At 43.4% G+C, this 26,559-nt stretch overlaps 2 protein-coding genes across 4 annotated transcripts in view; one reads left to right on the top strand and one right to left on the bottom strand.

Moving 5' to 3' along the window:
* Positions 1 to 1,759: 1,759 nt before the first annotated feature.
* Positions 1,760 to 5,355, bottom strand: UQCC5 (ubiquinol-cytochrome c reductase complex assembly factor 5). 3 transcript variants are annotated; one of them, XM_084633890.1, is made up of 3 exons: positions 5,206 to 5,355; positions 4,282 to 4,468; positions 1,760 to 2,109 (listed from the first exon to the last, which is right to left on the bottom strand). In XM_084633890.1, exons 2-3 carry the CDS (start codon positions 4,430 to 4,432, stop codon positions 2,048 to 2,050), a joined length of 213 nt encoding a protein of 70 aa, XP_084490016.1. In that variant the 5' UTR covers positions 4,433 to 4,468; positions 5,206 to 5,355; the 3' UTR covers positions 1,760 to 2,047. The 3 variants fall into 3 exon arrangements, with proteins under 3 accessions (XP_084490016.1, XP_084490018.1, XP_084490017.1); XM_084633892.1 differs by having other exon boundaries at positions 5,098 to 5,326; XM_084633891.1 differs by having other exon boundaries at positions 5,094 to 5,326.
* Positions 5,356 to 9,173: 3,818 nt separating this feature from the next.
* The window catches only part of NT5DC2 (5'-nucleotidase domain containing 2), a 60,935-nt gene continuing 43,549 nt past the window's right edge, over positions 9,174 to 26,559 (top strand). Inside the window, exons 1-3 of the mRNA XM_084633224.1 lie at positions 9,174 to 9,758; positions 22,698 to 22,882; positions 25,390 to 25,464. Of these exons, the coding sequence (XP_084489350.1) occupies positions 9,422 to 9,758; positions 22,698 to 22,882; positions 25,390 to 25,464 (597 nt within the window). The 5' untranslated portion in view covers positions 9,174 to 9,421. The remainder of the gene's footprint in view (positions 9,759 to 22,697; positions 22,883 to 25,389; positions 25,465 to 26,559) is intronic.

Here is a 26,559-nt window from a genome sequence, read left to right on the forward strand (position 1 = left end):
CGAAGTTTATGGACACATTTGATGTTAATATCTGTTTCAGTACCCCATTTATAAAAAGGGGATATCACCTGATCTCACATGGGAGTTACGAATATAAATCCATTAATAATTGTGAAGCACTCAGATACCATAGTGAAGACTACCATAGAAAAGTGAATTAAGAAATGAATAATTCTGTCATCAATGTTGGATTTGAATAGGGTGCAATTAATATGGGTTTGGGCCACACATTAAACAATGAGAATAAACAATATATTGAATAATTGCTAATTCAGTGAGCCAGCCCTCCTGTGCCCTGAATGATGCAAGGCTAGGCCATGGGCAGAAAATAGTGTAGTTAAACACTATCATAATATATTTGCATGTAGAAGGGGCCAAATTTTGTAGAGGTAAAATTATGGCATTTTTCTAATTAAGGGCTTGACTTTGCAAACTTAACATTCTTGTATTATTGTGTGTAATCTGTTACAGTAGTGCCCAATGGCCTCAAATTAGTCTTAATAGAATGACTTAGGATATTAAAGTTAACCATGTGCATAAATGTTTACAAGGTCAGGGTCTTACAGATGTATATGAAGACTTAAGTCCCTGTCTGCCCTAAAAAATGTACAGTCCAAAGATTCTTAACTCTGTCAGAATAAAAATCTAACCTATTGCTGTTACCTTTGAATTGCATTCCTTTCTCAGTTGCTTAGATATTTTTTGCTTATGTTTTTTCTAAAGTATAATAGGGCTTAGTCATACCTTTGTTCTCTTAGCAATCAACTTTTTTTTTCTGAAAACACAAGTGGCGCTAGCCCTTTAAAAAATGAAATCTTTGGGGCAGATGGTGATGGAGAATTTCTGGATAGTCTTCAGTCTTGTAACAAAGTCCCTCTCCTGCATTTAAAAATCAAATACCTAGATGAGATATTTGAGGCAGTGGTTGTCTTCTCTTTTTAATTAATGAAAACCCACTTCTGTATAATGTGGCTCTTAAAAAGGAATTAGCAAAAGACAGTTTTAAGTACACAGCCCATCTGGGTTTTTGTCCTAATCATAACCCTTGATTTAAAAACTTGTTAGGGAAATGTTTTGTTGTAATATAATGCATTGCTAGGAAGTCTAGGCTTCAAGTCAGGTACTGTAGAAGTTAACACAAACTGCAGCACACAACTTTGGCTTGGCACTGCAGTTTTAATAGGCAATTCTAATTCAAAACATGATATGGGTGATTTTCCTGCATTATTACTGAAATGCCTTTGTATATTGATATTAAATGTTTTTAGCTCTGCTAGGTAGCTTTAAGACCAAAAAATTATTTTAAACAGCTTCTTGTTGTCCTTGAGCAGTATTTTCTTTCTATAGAAATAGATCCAGGAATCAATTAAAATAATTCAGTGTTTCATATATTTCTGTTGCATGTCCCTCCACACTTAAGGATCTAAAAAGATAACCTTTTCCAAGACCATATCTCATATTCATCTCCTTATCATCAGAGTGGCTGCAGTTGGTGCAACCGATACATGTATTTAGTCAGGCCTAAATGGATGACTCTTCAAATATACTCCAAGCGTAGCAAGCTTATTTTTCCATAAATCTGTTCTATTGTATTTGGGGGAAAGAGCAGTATAGTGGAAAGAAAACAAATCTGAGACAAGAGCAGTTTCTATCAATACAAGCAAAACTAACTAACTATGGAAATTGCATATCTACTTTTCTTCTGCTTAATTCAGTTACAGGGGGAGTTGTCTCAGCATGCACAGGAAAGCAGTGGTACTTTGTTTATTCAGTTTAGTTTATTTAACAGAGCTTTGCACAAACAACATTCTTCACCCTTCTATTCAGAAAATATTACTGGAAAAGATTCTAAAGTGGGTGAAGGAAGAATACACTCAAAATATTTTGGAAAACCATGTTTCATAGACCAGGCAATGAGTGCATTACAGTCCAATTTGCAGAGATGTAGTCTTGTGAATGCATTTAACAGGAGTTATAATTCTCTAAACTATGATTCACAGGATTCAAGGGTTCAGGGTATTTCTGTCAAAATGGTTCAGTGAAAAATTCATCTTTCTTCCATCCTCCGCTCATACTGTCTCTCCGACCGTTTCCTACGGTAAACATCATCTGCCGTGAAGAGATTCTTTGATTATTTGCCTGAGATTTTAGGAAGAGTCAAACAATCTTCCAAGAACAAAATCCTAAATTTGTGAATTTTGACACTTAAGAGCTTTCAGAGCTAGTTTCCATTTGTAGATGCTGACAAGAATTTAAAAGAATGAGTTAATGAGTCTAATCTACCCTCTTTAAAAAATAAATTCTCACTTCCATCTTGCCCTGAATTGCTGTTTTACCCAAGAAAGAATATACATTTAAAAAAAATTTCTATACCTGAAATATGATGTACACATACCTTCCCATGGAAACAACTAAATTTAAAAAAATATATGATCTGGCCCTGTTTGAAGGCAGGGCCAGATTAAGGTATAGGCCTGTGCCTAGGTTCCTAGTTCCTGGAATATCACGAAGGCTTCAAAATCTCAGCTTCATTTAAAAAAAAAACAAAAAAAAAACCTGTTTTCTAGATCTGATGCTTACAAAGAAAAGACTGAAAATGTAACTTGAGTGTAAATAACACAGTAAAGTATACCTGCATGTGCTGAGAGCCTGAAACAGCTCAGCCGTGAGCTGCTCCACAGAATGAAGCATTGACTCTGAAAACCACTGTTGTGGGGGGCCCTAGTGACACCACACCAGCAAAGGACTGTGAGAAGGGGGTTTTTGATTAAAACAGCTCAATCACAGCTCTGCTGGAATGGTGTTAGCAACCCCCACCCTCCAGGTTTATGAAGACTGAAGTCTTCCTCCTTTGGGTGGTGGTGGTGCCTGTCTCCCCCCAGCGGACATCTTGTTTGGGTGGCACTTGCCACTTGAGAGGAAGCTGCATGGTACACAGGGCATGGCCATGGTATGCAGGCACAAGCTAGAAACCACCTATCCATCCCCTAACTCATGCCACAGAATGCCTAAGCTCCCATGTTGCCTTAATATGGTCCTGTCTGAACTTCTAATTCATAATAAATACCCATGACCAGATGAGTTCCTGCAATGGAAAACAACGATTAATTATCAGTTTTACTATGTATGCCTGTTTTTCACAAAAACAGCCAGTTTGTGAACAAGTAAAACTGCAGAATTAAGTGAGCCAGCTCTGCCTTTAGCGCAACATCATTTAGGTATATGACATTCCTGTTATATGGAAGAAAGTAAACTCATCTGCAGAAATGCAAAGGATGCTTTCTAATTAACATGCTTTTCTTCACAACCTTACCATACAGCAGTAGTGCCAATGGAAGATTTACATGCAAAACAAACCAACCAACCCACTAAAAGCACCTAATGTGAGACATCGAACTGGGCAAATATATTAGTTTTCAGCTGTGGAAATGATATATTTAGATGTTTGCAAATGTAGAAAACATCAGGATATGTGAAAGTATTCCTACATACCAAACAGCAACACTGAAATGTTACTTAGTTCCTCTTTCTGAAATGCCCCTATATACAAATTTAATGAGGCTTCTTTATTTAAAAAAAAAAAGAACAAAAACCTAATTCATTGCTTTCATAGAGTTTACTTGGGTAAACAGCTACTTGCTGAGAGGAAGGCACTTTAATGTAACTCATTAATCTTTCAGGTGTACAACAGCTGAATTAATGTTTTATCTTAAATTACAGCTGGATTAAAAGTGTGGCACTCAATATGCTGGATTACTACCCTCATACTGACAAACTGCTTTGCTTGGATGGTTCTGATTCTACTACTGACAGGGCTTTAGGTGAGTGTCTTCAGCTGGTCTCAGGCAAAAACAGAACCTGCAATGGCAAGTCTTAGAATATAAAATACAGAGCAACTAGTTTTCAGATTTTTAAAAATGTAATGGGCGTTTAAAGTTTAAGGATACTCTTTGTTAAAGTGGATGCTAATTGCTTGTTACTTAAAATCTTAAATTGGATTTTAAATTTTTTCGAACTAACTCTAATGAAAGCTGCTGCTACGTAAACAAAAATAGCACTGGTGTGCTCTAGCATGCCTATGGGGATTTAGTTAATAAAAGCTGTAGTTTATAGGTCACAAAAATGAAATGTGCATCCTGGAATAGTAGAGTATTTTGGATAGTAGATCATTGGTAACAGTGTGCAAGTTGCAGAGATGGGCAATCCCACTTCACCAGAGAAGATGATATTGGATCCAAAAGTGGAATATGTGCAACTTGACAATACTCTCCTGCCACTTACAAAATGTCTCTTCGCCAAGCCGGACATTGATCATAAACCACTCCATGGCTCCCCCAAGGAGAAAGAAGAAAGGAAGGAATCTGTACATGCCAAAGTGCTGCTTTCCAGGCACCAGCTGCAAGAGGTATCTTATTTTTCTCCTCACCAGCATTTCAGGGATGGCAATAGGGTCTCACCCCCAAACAAGCTGAAAGAAAGAAGAGTTGTGGAGTCAAATAAAGCGTTTACCAGCCCAAACACAACCAACCCCTGGTTTCAGGGTAACAGCCGTGTTAGTCTGTATTCGCAAAAAGAAAAGGAGGATTTGTGGCACCTTAGAGACTAACCAAGTTATTTGAGCATGAGCTTTCGTGAGCTACAGCTCACTTCATCGGATGCATACTGTGGCTGTAGCTCACGAAAGTTTATGCTCAAATAAATTGGTTAGTCTCTAAGGTGCCACAAATCCTCCTTTTCTTTTTGCAATCCCTGGTTGTTTCTACGGTGTTGAGGGGTGTACATGGGAGAAGGGAAAGGCTTGTCACACAGTAAACAAGAGCAGCAGGGTCTTCATCACTACACCATTCTCTCTCTCCCTCCCTCCCACCCACCCGAGGAGCAGCCGAGCAATGGTGAGAGGAGTCAGGTCCGCTCTCGCCTCCTGTGTCTTCCCAGCTGCGTTACTTCCACGCACCCCGACTCCCGTCCACACCCAATAGCCTCCAGCTGGAGCTAACAGCGCGGGGGAGGGGGGACGCCTTAACCCCCGTCCCTCTCCCCAAGCACGCTGGTGGGGCAGGGAGGGGCCCTCTGCCACCCCGCAAAGAACAAACCTACAGGCCACTGTCCGAGTTCCTGCCCGGGGAGCCCCAGACCCTCCCCCAGCCTGCGTGGCGGTCTCAGGGGCCCCCAACGGTCACTCATATAACGGTCCCCAATCCGCACATGCCCTCCTCCCCCTCGGTGCAGCCAATCGGGGGAGGCGTCTCGCGATCCGCACGGAGGACGACGACCCACACCCCGTCCCATCCGGGCGCGGAAGAGAACGCGAAGAAGACAGCGCAGCCGCAGCAGGCAGAAGAAACGTAGCGGGCACGTGATCCAGGAGGGTGGTTTGCCGCGTGCTTGATTGGTCAGAGCGGCTGGAAAGGGCGGGGCCTAAGGAGCGCGGTTTGTGGAGGGGGTTGTCGCCTAGAGGCGGGGCCTACCAGGAGACAGAGAGCGCCAGTGGCTGTGGTGGCGCCGCCTCGTGTTCTGTCCAGTCTCCTTCAGCCCCTGTGGGTCTGGGGCTTATCGCCCCGCCCCCTCGAGCGCACTGCGGTGGGGCGCTGCTCTCCGTCACCGCCTGCGGCGGGTGGGTCCAGTGAGGGACCGAGTTCTCCCGCCCTGCCGATGGCTCTCAGGCTCTGGGCCCCCGGCATTGGCCCCTTGCCGATCGTTCTCAGGCAAGGGGCCCGGGTGCTACGTCTTGGGCTGGGGTGCTGGCCCCTTGCCGGAGGCTCTCAAGCGAGGGGCCAGAGTGTGGGCCCTAAAAGGGGGTGTTGCCCCCTTGCAAGCATTCTTTGTCGTCAGGGGCCCTCGGCCAGGGTTCGTCCCACTTGCTAATGTCTCTCATTCTCTGAGTAACTTTCTGTGTTGCTTACCTGTGCAGCAGACCAGGAAAAGCCTCTTTCACTGGAGAGACTGTTGGTTACTACCGAACCCCTCCTGTGATTTCAAGGCTCTGGTGAGAGAAGAGTTGACTCCAGGGCTTCACAGGGAGGTGTGAGACCCAAGCTGAGGAATCTAGTCAAATGGTATCTTCAAATAAGCAAATTAACACATACTTTTCCCTAGACTGAGGAACACCCCCCCCCCCCCAAATGTCAGCCTGGAGAAGTGAAACTGAATTAACCCTAAGAGATTTAAAAATTTTATTGAAGTTAATGTTTAAAATCAAATTTACAAAAGTTAAGAGGGAAGGTACAGTTCATCTGGGGTTAGGGTTAGGTTACAGGATATTGCAAGTATTGATTACAAGGTTCACGAGGTACATTCATATCACATAACCAGCACAGATCCAGATTGCGGTGTGGGAGTTTTTAAAGCGTCAGTGAATAAATGGCCTTGGGTACCCCACCCATGGTATGTATTAAGAGTCTAAGTCAGTATTGGTCTAGAGAATAAGTACATGGGTGGGGTGTCAGGGAAGGAAGTGGGTTATTTCCCTGGTCGTCATTCTCGGTTACTCGACCTGGTACTGGCGGTGACCTGTGATGTGTTCTGTGTAGATGTCTCTGGACCACCTGATGGTGTCGGACACCATGAGCTGTCTCATGAACTGGCTGTAGCGTCGACCGACTCCGCATGCTCTCAGTACCAGCTCATTGTGGGGGTCCCATGCACCCAGGGCGCCCACTCAAGGTGTGGATCTGGACATCATAGCCCTGGGCTCTCAGGGTGTCAGCCAGCGAGGTGTACTTCAACGCCTTCTGTGCTCGGGCCTTGTGGAAGGCCTGTGACCTGTTTTCAAATGGCACTGTGACATCTACCATGAGGACCTTCTTTTCTGCATCTGTCACGACGATGTTGGGTCGCAGTTGGCTGTCTGTCCCAGGGATGGCGGAGTCAATGGTGATCTTCCCCAGGGACAGCGGGATGGCTTTCACCAGCTGGTTCTGGATGGCATTGTGGCAGTGCCGCCAGGCTCCGGAGTGCTGTTTGCATCCACACAAGACGTGGAGCAGGGTCTCATTGGCATAGCCACACTTCCTGCAGCGCTTGTCCTGGTTGCCATCGCGGATGGCTCTGTTGAGGGGAACGCAGTTGAGTTGGGCCCAGTGGATGAACTGCCAGTCGGCGAACCTGGTGAAACTGCCCCCGGGGAGGAAGTGGTTGCTGGCGTCCCATTTGCTGGACACCTTGAACAACCTCCTAAGAGATAGATAGTACTGTGCAGTGAAGCAGCTTGCCAATGGATCAGTGATGCACAATGACAAATGGGCAGAGAATGTCAAACCTGAAATCCTATCCTGAGCAGGAGTATATGTTTACCTCTGATATAGAGCTGATGGCTCTGCCTCTTTCCCCCATTTTGGGGATACCAATAAAATATTTTGTTTTGAAAGTAACTGGTTTACTTTCTGCAGTACACCTGCTCCAAGCTTCGAAGCTGTACAGAAGGCACTCCAAGCACATCTGCACAAGACTCTAATATTGAAATGTGGCTTTCCATTGCTATGTCTTGTAAACCCCATCAAATAACAGAAAAGGTTAATGATGTATCCATCTCACTTTTAAATTTCTTTTCTGGCTCTGCTTGGCCACTGACTCTGCATTTCAGAGAGAGTTCATCCATGTGCAGTAGAAGGTGCAATTGCATTTGGCTAGCTTGTGCAAGGAAACTGGCAAGAGGCCAGTTTTCATTTTCAGATGATCCAGTTACTGCACTGGGGTTTTTGAGCAGCAGCTTATCCTTGAGGTAGAAGAATGAAATACACAAAACACAGCAACCTCCCTCTCTATCCCAACATTAAGTTGTTTTAAAAGCAGTAGTAACCCCAGCGTAGAAACTAAGACAATTTTGGTTTTGGGACAGGCATTTTTTTCTTCAAGGTGCCTGTCTGTATTTTCACTTTTGGGATATTCTCTGCTTCCTGAGCTCTGTGCCCTATATGTCAAGAGGGCTTTGAGTTTATACATGGATAGAACTAAGACCATTGAGAATTCAAAAGATGTTTTGTAGCTTTTGGAGATCTGTGTAAAGGGAATGCCATTTTAATTCAGTGCCTGTGTAAATTATGAATTGAGTCCTGTTGTACCTTAGCTATGATGACAATAGCTAGGTCTCACTGGTCTCATTCTGCCAGGGCTAAAGTGGCATCAGTGGTCTGCCTCTATACTACCTCCCATTTTAGAAATCTTCAAACTGATACATAGAGTTCTGTTTGCACATGGACATCTAGATCTGGTCCTTACTTAACAGGGCACCTCTACAATCCCTGTTCTGCAAAAATAACATACATAATCCAGCGCCATTATAATAAATTAACATACCACTGTACTTGGACCAAATATGTGCAATATATAGTCAGAGGTATATAGTACAAGTCATGGACAGGTCACTGGGCTGTGTATTTTTGTTTATTGACTGTGGCCTGTCCATGACTTTTACTAAAAATGCCCATGACTAAATAGCCTTACTCATAGGCCATGGAATTGAAATTGTTTAAAAATTGTTTTGGCTGCATCTATGGTAGCACCAGTGGAGTTCTAGTGTACACAATGCTCCAACAACTTCCAGGGTTTGTTGTTTTTTTTTTTGTTTGTTTTTTTTACACAGCTTTAAAATCTGCTGACTTGTAAAAATGCATGAGGAGGATGGAATATTGTCTACAATAGAGATTCCAGCAGTACAGCTGAACTGGTGGTAACACTAATAGGCTTTTCCCTTAAGTTCCCTAATATAGATAGGGCCGCAGAAATTGATATGGAGATGGTATGCATCTACTCCATCTTCCCGTGTAAGGGAAGAATTATTCTCTTTACTGCTTTCCTCTGTGGTTAATCTAGTTGGAAATAATTCAGGCTACTGAGTTCCAATTCCTTCCTTGAAATAGTAATTTAGACGAACGGGAAGTCACATCCCCTTCCCCCCACGCTGCCACGCACACCAAACCCCCTCCCCCCCAACCACGCAAAGCCCTGAATATCGCTACCGCAGAGCTGCAATAAACAATATTTAAATACCCTCCAGCTATATTGGCGAAATGCTTCATGGGACCTGTAGTACTTGGCGCGTCGGTTGCCTGACCAGGTCCCTAGTGAAACAGTTGGGAGAACTGCAAGTCCCGTGCCGCCGCGCAGCCTTGGGGCCCACATGTGGCTGCGGTGTAGACGGGACTTGCTGGTCTGGAGAGACCGCCCCCGAACGCTGGCTCCTCTGCAGAATCGAGGATTGGTCGCGTGGCCCGCCTCGCTCGGCTGCTCATTGGCTGGCAGCGCGGAGTTAGTTACCGCGGTCCCCGGGCAGCGGGCGGCTGGCTGGGCGCTCGGCTTGCAGGGTGGCCGGAGCCGGCGGCCGTGCATGGGAGGGCGCGCGGGCTTCAGACCCTTCCCAGAGGGCTGCGGTTCTTCGCGGCCGTCTTAAGTTCCGCGCCTGCCGGGGAGCCGCGGGGAGGCCATGGCTGCCGTCGGCTTCAAGACTGCGGGCAGCGGCTTGTGGAAGGGTAACGGGGCTGGCTTACAGCTGGCCGCCGCCGTCTTCTGCCAGAGCTGCAGCTCCGCCGCCAGCAGCGGCCCCGGCGAGGGCAGGCGGGCGGGCTGGGGCCAGCAAAGGGCTCAGCACCAGTCTGCGGGGCAGTCCCCACCCCAGTCGGTCCCTGGCAGAGCCCGGAGAGCCGCGGAGCCCAGCCCGGCCGCAGGCAGTCCCCTGAGCAGCCAGCCCAGCCCTGCCGAGGGCGCCGACACTAAGTCCTACCTATGGGCCAGATACCACGAGATGAAAAAACTGGTGTATGGTAAGAACCGGCTCCGGGCACTGGGCCTGCCGCCTCCTGCGGTGCCTCGTACTGCTTCTCAGCTCCCGGGCCACGCTGCCCTCCCCCCGGGGTCCGGGCTGTGCCCTGCCTCCGGCACAGGGAGGACGGGGAACCGCTAGAGACTGAAGTGCTGCCAGCAAACCAGCCACCCGTCAGACCCAGCCCCATCCCGGCTCCGCCTCAGGCAGCCGCTTCCCCCGCAGGGAAAATGCCCTGCGGTCAGTCTCCAAGCGTGCACCCCCGGGGCTGTGCGGCAGCAAACTCCTGCGCTCGCAGTCAGCAGGTGGGCAGGCCCTCTGCCTGGTGGGTCACACCACGGGCCCTGCCCAGGGTGCTGGTCTGGGTACGGTTTGTAGTGCCCCAGCGTCCACGCTACAAAAGCATCACTGTAACGGGCACTAGTAGCCACCTTCCTTAATGGGTTGGGCATGCATCTGCCCCAGCAAAACTCAGACTTGTAAATCGCCACTTAATGTTGCCAGGACACTGGCACTTTTTGACAACGTGGTTGTTTACTGGTGGTGAATTATGACTCTGAATTTTTGTAAACATGGGCAAGGCAATGGATACAGAACTCCTTTTTGGAATACTTTCCATATCAAGATATTAGGCATGGGCAAACTTATGTCACCAGTACTTGTGTTGTACCTGTTCTGTGGTTAAATACAGGACTTCAGTCTCCAAGGCTGTCAAACCAGCACCTTTCAGCACCTCTTCACTAAATTTTCTAAAACAGTTTGTTAGGCAGTTGCTTACCCAGCACAACATAAAGGAGGATATTCTCCTGTGGGTTTATTAATCCCTGGAATGCCCTGAGTAAGCACCCTTGCAAGGCTAGGTACAGTCTGACTTTTCTTTTTCTACTGTGAAATAGCTGTTTGTAAGGCTGTTATTGTTAGGAAGAGGAAGGAAGTGCTCCTGTTGTATAGTTATATGCATCTATGAAGACTGTGCTGCTTCTGTTTATATTTGCTTGTTTTATCTTGAGTGTTTTTCAAACAAAAGAAAAATGAGATTATAAAATGTAAGGTTCTGTATGTTCCTTAGTGGGATGTGCAAAGGTAAGTACTGTGTTTCCACAAGAGACAATAGGATGTGTTAAGTACATGCTGTCAGAATGGGTATGTTCATTTTAAGCCTCAAACTGCAAAAAAGTTCCAACTTGTCGGAGTCCTAATGTTGCTCTAGCAGTATCTTGGAGCTCATTTTTCCTTTTGTTTTATGCTAGTATTAAAAGAGGAGCGAGAACCTCTCTATTTAAAATTTTGAATCTTGAATGTATGTAGTGATAGAAGCTAGTACAATCTCTTGATAAATGTTTATTTAGCAACTTCACTTGCAGACTTCTTGACATGACTAACTATGGCTTCTTCTGTTTCCATTATTACAACAGTCTGCATTTGTGTGTGATATATCTGTGATGTCAATCTGTGCGATATGATTAGCAGTACCAAATGCAGAGTGCACAATATGTGAAGTAACTAATGTGCTTTTCTCAGACCTTCAGTAAGGTATTTTCCATACACTGTATAAAAAGGTCTGTGATTAATAACCTGCACAGGTGAAAACACACACAACCAGTTGTTGAGTCCTGGCAGGAAAAAGTGTAAATCCTGAATTCTTTGTGTCCCATAACTTGTTTATGATTTAAAACTGACTTACGCCAAATCTGATGTCAAAGATTTGCTCCTTGACTGACAGTTATTTCAAGTTTCTGTGGCAAATGAGCCTCTGTGGCTGAATTGCAAATGTTTGAGAGACTGACTACAGTGGAAAATGTTGTCAGATCTTTGATGAATCAATGTCATGTTTGGGTAAATCTTACAAATTCTGTATGTTACGAACACTCTTCTTCACCGATAAAGCATGTCTTTCTGCATTTTTCCCCATTATCAATGCTTATCAAGATGTAAATAGGAACTCTGCCTTTTGTAATTAGCTTTTGTGCAATTAGTGCTTGGTTCAGAGTTGGAACAGAATAATATATAGGGAAGCTTCTGTTTACACACACTAAACAGCAATGATACGGGTTTGGTGCGGGAAAGCACCATGCATCAGAAGTTCACAACCATTTCATGGAGTACTGGACATGCATTATACCATGGTGTGCTTGAACATGGCAATAAAGTTAATAGCTATGCAAAAGCTGATGTGATTAGAATTATGCACTTTTACTTATTGTGTACTTTTTTTTCAGTACAGCTTTCTTTATGTATGGTACCTCACCATTCAAAAACATTTTATATATTAACCGCTCATCTAGCTTATGTATTTGTTTATATACTGTACTGTGGTCTCCATATTTTAATAAATGTGATATGGCAGAGGCATGCTCTGGGAAGAATGAGCCATATAGGAACAAAGCGGTAACAAAAATCACATGCTTCTGGGGATAATCTTATTACAGCTGGAGTGAGAAGTCACACTCTTCTCTTTCCTCAACCCCATCCAGGACCAACCGCTAACAATACTGCATAGTGCCCATGTATGTTCTAGGAGTTTTTTCAGATAAAGCAAACCAAAAAAAATCAGTTATTTGCTGCTGGAGGCAGAACATCAGGCTTGGTGGATGAATTAATCTGAACCAATATGTCAGTTCCTTCGTATTCTGACCACTAAGTCCAAGGGAGTAAGATCTGATTGTTTTGTTAGTGCTACTGAGATTATGGTACTGAATTCTGACAAAAGTGGAAAACAAGTGACGATTTGGCTATGGAGACTTAGTAGATGTGTCCATTTCTAGGTACTGCTGAAGAGAGACTATGGTAAATTGAAGCTTTAACTTGGATTTTGGGAGAGACTAAAGCCAGTGCTTAATTTGTAATGAAAGAGGTGCCAGGGCTCAAGCAAGTTTGTTACTTTCATAACTGATGCAGAAAGCCCAGAGGTCCCAGGGCTATGAACTGCCAAGCCCAGAGGCACAAATTAAGCACTTACTAAAGCATGGATTTAAGGAATGCATGTGAATTTCAGTGGAGAATTGTTTTGAATTTAACAATATTTTGGAGATCACTTGCAAACTTGCCTCCCAAATTTGTAAAATAAATTAAGGTGACATCAGATACCAGAGTTCCTGAGGTGAGGTTGCAGGGGAAATGGTGATATTTTGGGAGTGGTTTGGTAGTTTTGAATATGTTATGTGGTTTAAATATGTTATGCTCTCGGCTATGGCTGAGCCGAGAGCTGATGAGTTTGGGGCATACAAAAAGGCCTGATCTGGAAATGTCCTCCTGGACTCCTGTTGTTGCTCACAGTTCCAAACTGAGAGAGGTCCTCAGCCCCTTGAAAGATTAGGCCCAAAGCAAGAAAAAGGTCATAGCAGTTAAGAGATGGGAAAACATGATATTGGAAAAGGGGTTGCAGAGAGGATTGGAGATGGTAGCTGTAAAGTTGTTGCTGCATGTGTTTGACCTTTGTGTAAGAAACTCAAGTATGTAAACTGTGTGGGTTAATGGATTGCCTTGAGTAATACTGCAAAACACATTCAGTATCTCCCCCCCCCTTTTTTTTCAATGAGATAGTATAAAATAAGAAGAGAAGTGTGGGCTTTTTTTGATGTTGATCCCTGTACATCATAGAGATGTCTTTCTTTGATCTAGCATGTTTTCATTCTGAACATGTTGCAAGTCTCAAGCAGACTCAAAGGCTCAAACAATAGGTGGCTCTGTCTTGTTGGTTCTCAGTGTAGCATCACTTGTTGTAGGCTACTCTTAAAACTAACATTTATAATATGTTGCAACTTAAGTAGTTTCTGTTGGGCAGAACTGGTAGCTAAATGTCCCAAGAATTACTACTGCAATAGGTGCTATACGAATTACTTAAAGTTTGGGTTTGGGAGTCAGGAGATCTCTAGTTTCAGTTCCCAGTTCTGTTATTGACCCCTGTCACCTTAAGCAAGTCACCATCTACCTCAGTTTCCCCAAATGTAGAATGAGGTTAATACCTGAAGCTCTTTGTGAGGCTCTAGATATCTGTGCTTGAAAAGTATTTTTAGAATGAAATTGCTACTTTAAAAACAGCAAAGTCAAATCCTCAGCATTGTTTCAGCATCATCTTTTGTCATTTAATACCCTTTGTTAGACCTGCACTTTGAGCACAAGTCCTGTTGGTCTTTGCCAAGATGGAGCCTACTGCCTTGATACTACAGAGCCATCTGTGGTGCTGGAAGATGTCTACCATAAGAACAAGGTCCCTGTACTGGCTGCTTTAGTCACAACATTTTTTTTTTTTTTTAACTACAGTAACTCCTCACTTAACATCGTCCCAATTAACTTTATTTTGTTACGTTGCTGATCAATTAGAGAACATGCTCATTTAAAGTTGCACAATGCTCCCTCTCGTTTGGCAGCCACCTGCTTTGTCCACTGCTTGCAGAAAGAGCAGCCCGTTGGAGCTAGCTGGTGGAACCAGGGTGGACCGGCAGCCCCCCTAAATTCCCTGTGCAGCAGCCGCACAGCAGACTGTCAAGTGTCGGGCAGTTCAGCTGTCCCTCCCCCACTGCTATGTGCTGCTCCTGCCCTCTGCCTTGGAGCTGCTCCCGGGAGCCTCCTGCTTGCTGTGCAGGAAGAGGGGCCCCAAGGTCAGTGTGTCCTCCCCCTCTCCTGCCCGCTGCTCCTCCACAGAGTGGAGGGGGAGCATGACAGGGCTCAGGAAGGAGGGAGCTTCCTGGCAGCAGCTGCTGTCTCAACTTGCTGATCTACTTTAAAAGGCAGTGTACTTAGAGTGGGGTCAGCATACTTAAAGGAGCAATGCGGGTGGGTCTCTCTCACACACGGGGTGTGTGTGGATCTGTCAGTAACACTCTCACACACAGTTTTTGTCTCTCTGCCATGCTGTATCTCCTCCCTCCATTCGTGCTGGCTTGTAGAGCGTGAGGCTATGTTAACAAGAGTGTGTTAACCCTTGAGGGCTCAGCTGAGTGGTAGTTCATCATTTAGCAGTAAAGCATTCCCTGGGAAAAATCCCACCCTCTGACTCCACCACCTCAACCAAGCTTCACAATCATCATTGCTGTGTACAGTATTAAATTGTTTGTTTAAATAAAATTTCCCTGGAACATAACCCCCCTATTTACATTGATTGTTATGGGGAAATTGGATTTGCTTAACATTGTTTCGCTTAAAGTATCATTTTTCAGGAACATGACTACGACATTAAGTGAGGAGTTACTGGTACTTTTAAATTTTTTTCAGATGCTGCTGTAAAATCCTACAAAACACCACTTTGGAAAATAATAAAGACGTGCTTGGAACCAGTAATGAAACTAGACACTTTTGGGGTTTATTAATTGCATATTTGAGGCAGGTGATTAAATATCAGGCAAAAAAGGTAATTTGCATGCAGAGTGCTTTTTAATGTGGGACATGGAGGAGAATCATGGCAAATATAGTGCGGCTTATCACTAGTCTTTCTTATTACTTGGTACTAAACATATGAGATTTAGAAGCTAATGCGTATGGCATTTTAAATTCCTTGGGGGGCATAGGGACTGTCTTTTTAAAACATTTTGGTTCTGACACTGAAGTGTTGAGAGTCTCCTTTGGATTACTGAGTACTCTTATCTGTTGCTGGTTAAAAATAGGATCTGAAAATGCACAATACATGATTGGACGTTTTTCAAGTCAACATAGGTCATATGGGATCCTGAAGTTTTCTTTCTTTTTTTTTTTTTTTTTAAATAAATTGCCCAACTGTTAACAACTGTGCTCTCATTTTAGGTGTTAGGTATTATTGAGCTGTAACAGTTGTGGAACATTGCTGTGCAAGAGCAATGCAAGTTAGAACCTAGGGGGTGTTTTTAAATTAGCACCAGCAGCTGGTCAATATTTCAGATGACTTGCCATATTTAGTGGGTGAAGGGTGTTGCAGGCATTTTAGTGGTTGCAGAAATGCAAAAAAGATCTAACCAATACCCTTGCCTTCTGGCTGAAGTACGTATGCCAAGTTTCATCACAGGGAGTATATTCATGAGATGATTTAGAAGTCCCTGAGCAGTCATGTTTTAACAGGGCAATGTGACTGCTTCCCTAACCACAGCAGAGTTAGTAGGCAGTTGTAATAAATTACAATTATGCAATTTTTTTTTGTAGCAAGAGTTTGCTCTTTTTGCCCATACAATGATACTGCATCTATTAATTCGTATACTTGCTGCCTGGGTAAAATGCTGACTAGACAGTGACTAACTAGGATATTGCTGCTAACTGCAAAATGCTGCAGGATTTCAGTGCAAGGAGCAGCCCTGTTTTTATCAGGCTTGCAAGAGCCATTTTCCACTGGAGTTTCTCCTTTTCTAGCCTGTCATCCAGTTTTCCAAGCATCACCTATTTAAATGTGTTGGTCATAGCTGCTGGGCGCACCGAGCAACACGATGTTGACCTGCCATGGAATGAAGTCTTTCTGGTGCTGACCTAGTGATTTGAAGTGCATATTGTAGGACTAGTCTCTCTCCTACTGTATGATGAGCCTTTCACCTAGGGCAGTGATGTTCAAACTATTGTGGCCCTCAAGAGTGACTGTATTAAGAAGAACATTTGTATTTGATCATGAATTGAAAATGTGTTCCCTGAGCCAGGCTGTGCAATTTTTAAACTGAAGAGTTTGAATTAACCCCATTGCTCTGGGGGAAGATGCAGACGCTACCTCCCTAATTGCCCCCCATCAAAGCTGATATGAACTGGGGATGCTGTTAGGACTTGGAGTCTTTTCACTGTTACAGTTGTTTAGCAGTTCCAGGAGAGCTTTGGGTGCTCCATTGCCTTACCTGCCAGGGAGAGCTGGATATGGACTCAACTGCCTCTTCCACAGCCTAGAGGAGCAGCTAGCAAAGGATGACTCCCCTCCCTACACAAGGCAACCCAGGAGAGAGGGTGGAAATTGAGAACTACCAACCAATTATGGCTCCCTGATTCTGTGCCTGTTGCCCAGCCCTAGAGCAGGTATAGGATAGCTTGAATTTGCTGGGGACTCCCCGTGCCGGCAGGCAACTTGCAGCTTGTTTTCTTTCCCTTTGCCCTATCAGAGTGTGAGCTCCGGCCGGGAGCTCAGGGGCTGGGCAGGATGGTCCTGCGGGCCATAGTTTGCCCACCTCTGCTCTAGTGAGTCGGATATGCTCTGTGACATACATGTACACCTTCCATGAGCATAGCAGAATTTGAAAGAGCAATACATACCTCATGGCTTGTAATTGGTCAAATGTAATTCCTAATAGAATTCAGATCCATGTTCCTCATGTGCAATCAGCTATACACACTTAATGTCTTAAGCTGTTATAATATCTAGCAGAGTCATACATGAGACATGGAGAATATAAAACAAATATCTATATAATGCAGGAAGGGTGACTCTCTCAAAAAGCTCAGTACTTGCCTCTCCCCACTAGAGGCATGGTTCACTTCAGGCAAGGTACAAAAAAGCCCTGAAGTGTCTTGCTGTGGGGCCTGCTAGGGAGACCTGTTGGGACTCCACCTTAAAGAGCAGAAGGAAGGTGGGAATTGAGACTGGTGGTTATTTTGCCAAAACACAGTTCACTAATTCCTAATTTCAGCTGAATTCACCTGACTTGAAAAGCTTTCAAATGGCACCTAAATGGAAAGTCCACCAGAGTAAGCTGTATGTTAAGTAGTGATAAAAATGACCTGTTAAGTGTCTGGGGTGCTGTTTCAAGTGTAACATTAAAGGTTTGATATTTTCCTAGAAGAAACAGGAAATCCTGCTCTGAATAATAATAATAATTAATAATAATTTTTTAAAAAAAGAGCTTATACCAAGATGGCTTGGTATGGTGCTTGTGAGTATCAGAGCCACGTTCGTTATAACAGTGAACAGCTTGCCATCTGGGTACGTCATAGGCTATCATGGTATCATCTGGTGAGCAAGGCAGCTATGCTGGCCATGACATGAAACTGAGCCTGATTTCTTGCCAAAGACAAAATGATTTATAATGAAGCTGATATGTATCACAGGCCTGGCACTGACCTAATATGTGTCTGTGCCGTACACAGCCTTCCTTCAATGGGCATCTCAGGTTAGCATCTGGAGCTTTTGTTTTAAGATGCAGTCAAATACGTGGGGAGAGCCACGTATGTTGCAGAGGAAAAGCTCTTTTTATCCAGAGCCAAGTGATGTTGCAACTGTTCTTTGATCTACCTAAAGATGGAGTTGAACAAAGAGAGGAGTATTTCAGGAATGGGGAAAAATCATAGTATGAGTACTTGAGTGGTTAAATACTGTTGTGTGGTGAAAACATTGCACTGAGATTTAATTTTGGGGAGAGATCCAAGAAGGGAGTGTGTGGATCACAAAGTGGTTGTAGCAAAGAAGGTGAAAATGGAAAAGTTTTTCTGTTACAGCACTGGTTCCCTTAAGGTTTTAAATAAGGTGGGTGGACATGTATTCTGTGAGTGCTAATGGCATGGATGACCACCTAAGGTGTTGGAGTGGAACAAAGTTAGTGGCCAGCATAGGGGTGGGAGAGTACCAGAGGGGACAGGTGGCAATGTAGGCTGGATGGGAGAGAAACATCTGAAACTGATTGGTTTCAAAGAAACACTTGATGCCTGGTAAACTGGCTAACTCCCGTTATGCACACGCACAAAACTTGCTCCCTATGCCTAAAGAACTTCAAAAAGGACCAGCACGGTTTTATTTTTGACTTGGTGACAGTTGTGGGATGGATAGCTATGGAGTTCTTCCCCCATCCCCCCCACAAAAGAGTCACGGCTCAAGCAATAGCATAACGTATTTTCCCCGCACCATCACACTGGGTCTGGATAGAATTAGCAAAGCACTATGCAGTTGCAGAGCGAGAAGTCAGTCTGCGCATGGCGTTACAGGAGAGGGGATGCAGGGGTGCGCGGAGCTTTGGGATTCAGACCAGCGAGGGGTTGTCACCCAGAGCTGCAAGGCAGGCAGTACCTTAAATGCTATTCTGCTGTGGCTCTCGGCTCTGATACCAACAGCCAGCAGACACGTCTGCAGGTTACACCCTGACTTCTACTGCCCAAGTGGCCCCAACACCCACCCAGTCCCAAATTTCCCCCAAACCATCTGCCCAGTGACACGCTGCTGAGGTTCCCAGAGGCAGTGCTGGTGCTAGGCATAAGCAGGCTAAGAAATTGCTTAGGGCCCCAAGCAGCTCAAGGGGAAGGCCCGCCATTCTCTTTTTTTAGAGTGAGGGGGGGGGAGGAAAGACACCCAAAAATATTCCTGCTTAGGCCTCCAGTGGGCCAGTACTGCCTCTGCCCACAATTGTGAATTACTGTGTTACCCTTCTCGGCCTCAGCAAGTGAGAATGTTGCTACCGCCAGACTCTGTGACAGCTAAGTATTTTGCTCCTTTAAAGAAACAGTACACTGCAGCTCAGCAATTTAACTGGGGTTTGACAAACACTTTGTTTCAATCGCAGCACTGAATTGGTTTTTAGTTAAAGTAAAACAAGTTTATTGAACAAAGTCAGGTTTAACTGATACAAAGTCAGGTTTAACTGATACCAAGTAAAAGGAGTAAAGAGAGAAATGGTTACAAACTAACAGTAAAAATATGCTTCTGAGGATGTGTCTGCACTTAAAATGCTAGTGTCACGGCTGCACCATTGTAGCAATTCCATGTAGATGCTACCTAAGCTGAAGGGAGGCATTCTCCTTTGGAGTACATAATCTACCTACCAACATGCAGTAACTAGGTCAATGGAAGAACTCTTCCGTCAACCTAGCGCTGTCTATATGGGAACTTTGGTCGACTTAATGCCACTCAGGGGTGTGGATTTTTCACTGACCTCATTTTCTAGTGTAGACCGGGCCTAAGACTAAAACTTAACTTCAGCAAGGTGCAATCTTTGCCTGAGTAAGTTTCTCACCTATATTCGGTTTCCAGAGACTTCAGCCCACTTGGTCGAAGGATCCAGTGTTCCTGTGATTTCAAGAGCTCTGGCCCCTTGATTCCCCCAAAGTGATGGACAACTATGGGGTTCTCTCCCTTTGTTTTTATAGTTCAGTAACTTTTGAAATATGTTCTTTGAAAAATAAGACCAGACCAAGCAAATTGACTTTGTTTCAGGAGGCAGGCAGGTTTCCTGCTGTTCTTCCCTTCATCTTGACTTCTCATCTCCCTGCTGATTGTTTTGATTCTGCAATGCTTAATTTACACTGGAGACAGGTAGACAGCTACCTTCCCTCCTGTCTGGGGGAGAACCTGTTTCTCCATGTATTTAGTCAGACTTTAAATCTTATTTGTGAATATCCATAATTCCTCATATTGTGTTGATGCATACATTTCACAATTATATTAATCAGAGTGTCAGGTCTTTTATGAAACCCTGTTACTCAATACACTTTATAATACAGTAATACTGTATACAATCAGTTGATTCAATTGCTTATCCTTTGAGATTCAGCCCCTATGTCTTTATAGCGAAGAGGCTGTCTCTCTTCCACACTCTAGTTTGATGGTTTGACAAGCTGGTGTTTCAAGGAGTTGTCATAGAGCTTAGCAGTAGTGAAACTTTCACTTGCTGGGGCTGAGATGGGTAACGCAGCAACTCACACTGCTGGGAAACCCAGCAGAGTGTCACAGGGCAGAATGTTTTGGGGGAATTCAGGACTGTGAGGGTGTTGGGGTGATTCAACAAACAGTACCTGGTTGGTGGAAATTGGGGTATGACCTGTGTGCTTGTCTGCTGGCTGTGGTGGTGTCTGGGCTGAGAGTCACAGCAGCATATCATTAAGGCACCCAAAGTTGCAGGGCAGGTGGTGACCCAACCTCTCACTGAACCCTAAAGTGTCACAGGATGTGTGGTGCAAGCTTGCAAGTGGTTTGTTCTACCCTGACTTCAACAGGAGATGAAGGTGCTCACCCCTCTGGTTTGGATCCTGTTGTGGTGAGCTGGGTGGGTCCTCTTGCTTCCCCCCACCCCTTCCCTTCTCCTTCCAAAAACTTATGCCCTCCAGCCATGAAAAAGTCAGCATGTCACACGTTCATGCATTGTTTTCAGGGTCAGAAAGAAATAAAGGGCCTGTTGAGACTTTCTCTAAACATAAATATTTATCACCTCATAAACAAACCTCTGAAATATTGTTTACATTGCTGTTGGGGGTTTTTGGTTTTGTTTTGTTTTGTTTTCTTTCTTTAAGATCTTGAAGGACTCTATATGTCCACAAATGCATTCACACTCTTCAGCCTCTTCCAGGAACTCTGTCTCCAGCTTAGGGCTTGGCTATACTTACATTTTATAGTGCTCTAACTTGCTGGCTCAGAGGTGTGAAAAATCACCCCCTTGAGCACAGCAAGTCAGAGCGCTTTAAAGCTGGAAGAGAGCTCTTGTGTTTGCTGTGTAGTCACCAAGCCATCCACTCAGCTTCAGAGGTTTGCTTTCCATTATAACAGTTCTGCTGCAGTTCTTGCAGTATAGAAGAATTCAGACTAATCTTGGAGGGGGATTCTGACCAGAGGTGAGGTACATTTTCATAATGTTGGTTTCCCTTTCCTACCTTCAAAATAGCTCAAGTATTACTGCTACTGTGATCACTTGTCTGTTACTGAGTCAGCAATAGGTGCACTTGTGGGTTTCACATAGGATAATACAGCAGTGAGCCTCACCTTTTCTGTAACGGTAACAGATTAAGTCTTAATTGAAACCAGCCATTGCCACTATCTAATGTATAATAGTTTGATTTGCTCCAAATTGAGAATCGGAGTTGATTTTGGAATAGCCAAACACTGTTTTGGTTTGTGTGTACAACTGAATGGGAGGCAGATAGGAGTGCTCAGGAACGGAACCCATAACAGAGGCTTATCTCTAAGGGAAGAAAGCACATTTTATTTTATTTATGGGGTGGGGTGAGTAATGTGCTATGTTGTGTCCCCTTTCTATTCCCCTTCCCTTCTGTGTCTCCCCCCCCGGCCCCATGTGAGCAAGTTAGGGAACTTTATGTAAGGAAGTAGCACTTACTGCAGTTGGTCATCTTGTAGCGAAAGTTTGTGGACAATGGCAAGCTTGATGGTGTCTGCCCTGCTTCATTGTGGTGTTACGGTAGCCAGTTGGGGGAGAGGATACATAAGCATTCAGAATGACCAGGCTGTTTAAAAACTTTTTTGTGCCATTATGCAACTGAGCTAAACACTGCACTCATGATTGACTTAAAATGTACCTTCCTGTAAAGTCACAGAAAATTTGTAAGGTCTGGGAGATCTGTTTTGGCAATAGGTTCTCTGCTTCACTCTGATAAACAATTTTTATCAGCATTGCGCTTTCTAGGAGCCGTGTGTGTGTTTTTAAACTGCTTATCTTTCTCAGTGTACATGGGGAGCAGAGGGTGCAGTAAGAGTAGAGAAAATAAAATAACCAACCAGACGAAATGTGAATAACTCTTTCTTTTGTGAAGTCTTTCTAGTTCCATGGCAAGTGGATGACAAACAGTATCTTCTAGACCTTTGGTTTAATAATTCTGACTTCTTACAACTGATGTCTAGATTGTTTTGATGTCAAAATATGAACAAAAGGATATGTTTTCTGCATACCACAGTTACCTATCACACAGCATGTCCAGCTGGTGCTACAGGTGACTAGCTGCTGTGATCCAGAAATTTGGCAGGTTTAAATCCCCAAATCCGTTTTATTTAATGTTACATAGGTCAGAAAATCAGTAACGTTGTTTTACATCTTGTCACTAAATAAATGTTAATCTTGCTGTTTTAAACAGGTGCCATGTTCACTAGGCGTGGCTGGAAACTTTATAATGCCTTTTCATGGGAAGAAATATTTTAGTAGTTTTAATATTAGACTTTGACAGCAGTATTACAAATCCCTTTCCTTGGAGGGGAAAAATAGCACTGTTTTACAAAGTAACTGCTTCCAGATTAAAAATAAATTAAATTTAATGTATGGTTTCTTTTCTCTCCACCCTGCCCCAATCCCCCCTCCAGATCTTCTTCCACCAGGAGTCTGCAATCTCCTTAACCCTGCAGCTATCTACGCAAATAATGAGATCAGCTTGAGAGATGTTGAGATCTATGGCTTTGATTATGATTATACATTAGCACAGTACTCTAATTTATTACACTCTATGATATTCAACACTGCCAGAGACATACTAATTGAACAGTACAAGGTAAACTTCTGATAATAGGATGGGTTTCTTTCATTAATCTTACTGTTTTCTTTTCCGCAAAATATTTTAGTAAAGCATTCCCTGTAAAGTTTGTTTTATTACCACTGTGTATGTATACATTGTCTGTTGTAGTGATAGCTATGTAATTATATATTTCATGAACCTGGCACTCTGTCTGCCAATCCGTTTCCCTTGGGACTTCTTGTAATGTTGCAAATGTCTGAGCGTCTTCAGAGTTGCCACTATTTTAAAAAAAACAAAGAAACAAAAAACATTGCCACCACTCTATCTATATCTATATATCTATCTATCCTCCTCTTTCCTCCTAACCCCAAATCAGAAGATGGGCAACAGCCAGTACTGAGCTAATGATGGGCCCATGTAGCCCTAGAAACAAGTGATTTTATTTTTATAGTTAGTTATATGGGACTTAATGAGTTTTCTAGACTAAGTTGTTAAATATATCATATCATTGGATGTGCCTATGTTCTCTTGTCTTGTTTTATTTGACAGGTTAGCAGCACTTTTTGCGTTTAAGAAAAGAAATACAAAGCTGAGTACTTCAATATATACAAATTCCTATAGGTGTGTGGCTGAAGCTGCACTGCTTTCCCTAGTGTCCTAACCATGTCACACAATGGTTTTGCAATGGTATTTCCCCCTGTCATTTTAGGGCTTCAGGTCCATTCTCATTCTCTCTCCCCACACCCTCTGTGCCTCACCCATTCTTTCACAGTGGAGCAAAACTAAGTATTGGGACATAGGACAGCCTGTACCAATCCATTTAAAATTGGGATGCAGGATTCTTCCAGAAAATGGAAAAAAATATTATCAAAAGAACCAGTATATTTATGCCAGGATTTTCAAAAGAGCCTGATAAGTTAGGCATCTTAACACCCTGGCGCGCGCGCGCTCTCTCTCTCTCTCTCTCTTAAATTCCAGCCTACATCTTCTGCCAGGATCTCTGATATCATAGTGATGGGTACGGAATGAGATCCTACATATTTATTGGTTTCAGAGTAACAGCCGTGTTAGTCTGTATTCGCAAAAAGAAAAGGAGTACTTGTGGCACCTTAGAGACTAACCATTTTTAAAAGAAAAGGAGTACTTGTGGCACCTTAGAGACTAACTAATTTTAAATTAAATTGGTTAGTCTCTAAGGTGCCACAAGTACTCCTTTTCTTTTTACATATTTATTGTGATTCTTTAGGGAACCCAACTAATGCATACAGAATAGGACACTTACAATCTTCAGAATGAATAGTCTGCTCACCGCAGGCTAACAGATGTGGCATCTGCCACGATGAATATGGCTTATAAATAAATCACTGACCATACAAAAAGGAAGTCTGTGTAGAATTTGTGGGTGTAGGATGACATAGATGCCAGGAATTTTTAAATAGGGAATGTATGATATTGACTAATAATACCTATCATTACTAGGGCTTGGAAAACCATAGTAGACACCTACTAGCCAGAGGTAGCTGTAAAAGACTGGGTGGGGAGAGAATCTGTATTTGCAAGGTCCAGGGGGAACTCTCTGATGAAGAGTCCCAGATACTGGGAAGGGTGGAGGGTATTAGGATCTCTCTCATTGTCTGGCATGAGTTCTAGTTAGAAAGTATCTGCAACTTGAAACTCCACTCCCTCTAGTAGTACTCTACCCATTTCTCAGCTTCCTTTCTGTGATTAAGTGAGAAAGCTCTGATTCATCAACCTCTTTCAAGCCCCCTGCCCCCCCTTCTTAATAATTTTTCATGTGTAGGTGGGTGCGGGGGGGAGAGTTGTCATCCCCCAGGGAGTAGCTCCAGTGTCTACCTATGCTGTTTTTTGGGGGGGACGGTATAAGCTTTTTTTCCCCAACTGCAGCAGCATGAAACTGACAAGCTTCTTTCATTTTGTTGCTGCTCAGAAAAGATTTCAACTATGTCAGTTTTGTTTGGTGGCTGCTCGGCAGAGCTCTGAGCAACAGTAAATACAATGCAATTGTCTGTCTGCACACCTGGGAAGAGAGCCCTGAGGTGTTTCACATTTTGAAGTTCATCATAATGAGCACAAAGATTTAGAATAGCTTCTTTTTTTATTAAAATGAAATAAAACTCCAAAAGTTTAAATCATTCAGAAATTGGTGGCTTAGTATAGCTTTTTCTCATGCTGTTTGGGAAAAACTTCCCTTATATGATGGGTTTAGTAAGTGGCTTTCAAGCCCGTCTCAAGATACAGTTACTCTTTTCAGGGCACTAGGTATTTGGTATAGGAGTTAGGGATCAATTGCCCAAGCAAACATTCCAGTTTGTAGAATCCCAAATCTTGGCAGTTGCAGTATAGTTTTTGGGCATCTTTTGGTTCACTTAGGCCACTGTTGGATGGAGGGTACTGGGATTTGGTGGTCTAGGGGGCTAATTCAGTATACCAAATTCTTCATTCTCTTGTCAACTGGAAAAAATTTCTTAAATATCCGGCACTGCTTCACTGAACTAACTGCTTTCTCATGAAATATTTTCCAGTATCCAGAAGGACTCAAGAAATACGATTACCTTCCAGGATTTGCCATCAGAGGGCTTCACTATGATGTGCAAAAGGTGAACGACACACATTTAAATTTCATACTTGTTTTCTCTTGCACAGTATTGATCTGCCTGTCACATAACTCAGTCCCATCTCTTTCCTGTAATGACATGTGATAGAACAACTTTCAGAAGAATATGCACTAGGGATTGTTGTATCTGTCCCTGCATAGGTTCTTTTAGATTGTAATCTCCTTGGGACAAATGGAACTAATATAAAAGGCTGGCTACATGGAGTCTCTTGTGTTTTTCTCTCTCTCTCTCTCTCGTTTCTCTTTCTCAGTATTTTAATAGCCTTCAGTGATTTAAAAGGTATGTAGCTACAGCCTTTATTCACTGAAGAGGTGTTTTTCTTTCACTACTACCAGTATTTGAAATAGAGGGCCAGAACAACTCATTAAGCTTTGTAGCTTCTCAGACATTCCTTCTGAAGCCCTGTAATGTTTGAGAGGCTTAGAAGCACACAGAGTACAAGCTTTTGTTTAACCCTCCTTTTTCAATAACTTTAGATAACCACATAAAAGTATAGTTCTGAAAAATATATCACCTCGCTGCAGTTAAACAGCTTATATTCAGTAGGGAGACAGACAATTACTGGTACAAGCTAGTCTTCTTTTGATAGTCTGGTTATTTCTGAACCAATTAAGTGTGTTCAATCACTTCAGCATAACTAGAGAATGCACCCTTTTAAAGAGGAATGAAGGAATTTTATATTTCCCAGGTTGTCTTCTCTTCTGCCCAAGCTAAGCTGTAATGCTGAAACTGACATTATGGCAACAGTCTGTCCTGAATGTATGTTTCTGACTTTGCAGCAGGAGAGGTTGTCCAATCACTTTCTGTGTTCTGCTTGTGACTATCCAAGCACAGATTTCTGAAATAAGAGCACACATCGCTCAGATGCAAGAAAACTGTTCCTTTCAATGGGTGGGTAGTAGTGTGGGCTGCCTTATTTCTCATTTCAAAACATGAAAATCAAGCTCTGTGCAAAAAGCGTGTACTGCCTGTTTGCTTTGGTTCAGCATAACTGCTTATTCCTGTTCAGAAGGTGGGAATGGAGGCTTGACAATAGTATGATGATATGCTAGATATGGGAGTGCCTCTTAGTTTAGG

The sequence above is a fragment of the Lepidochelys olivacea genome (genome assembly GCF_965140295.1).
Source record: "Lepidochelys olivacea isolate rLepOli2 genome assembly, chromosome: 7".
Lineage (NCBI taxonomy): Eukaryota > Metazoa > Chordata > Testudines > Cheloniidae > Lepidochelys > Lepidochelys olivacea.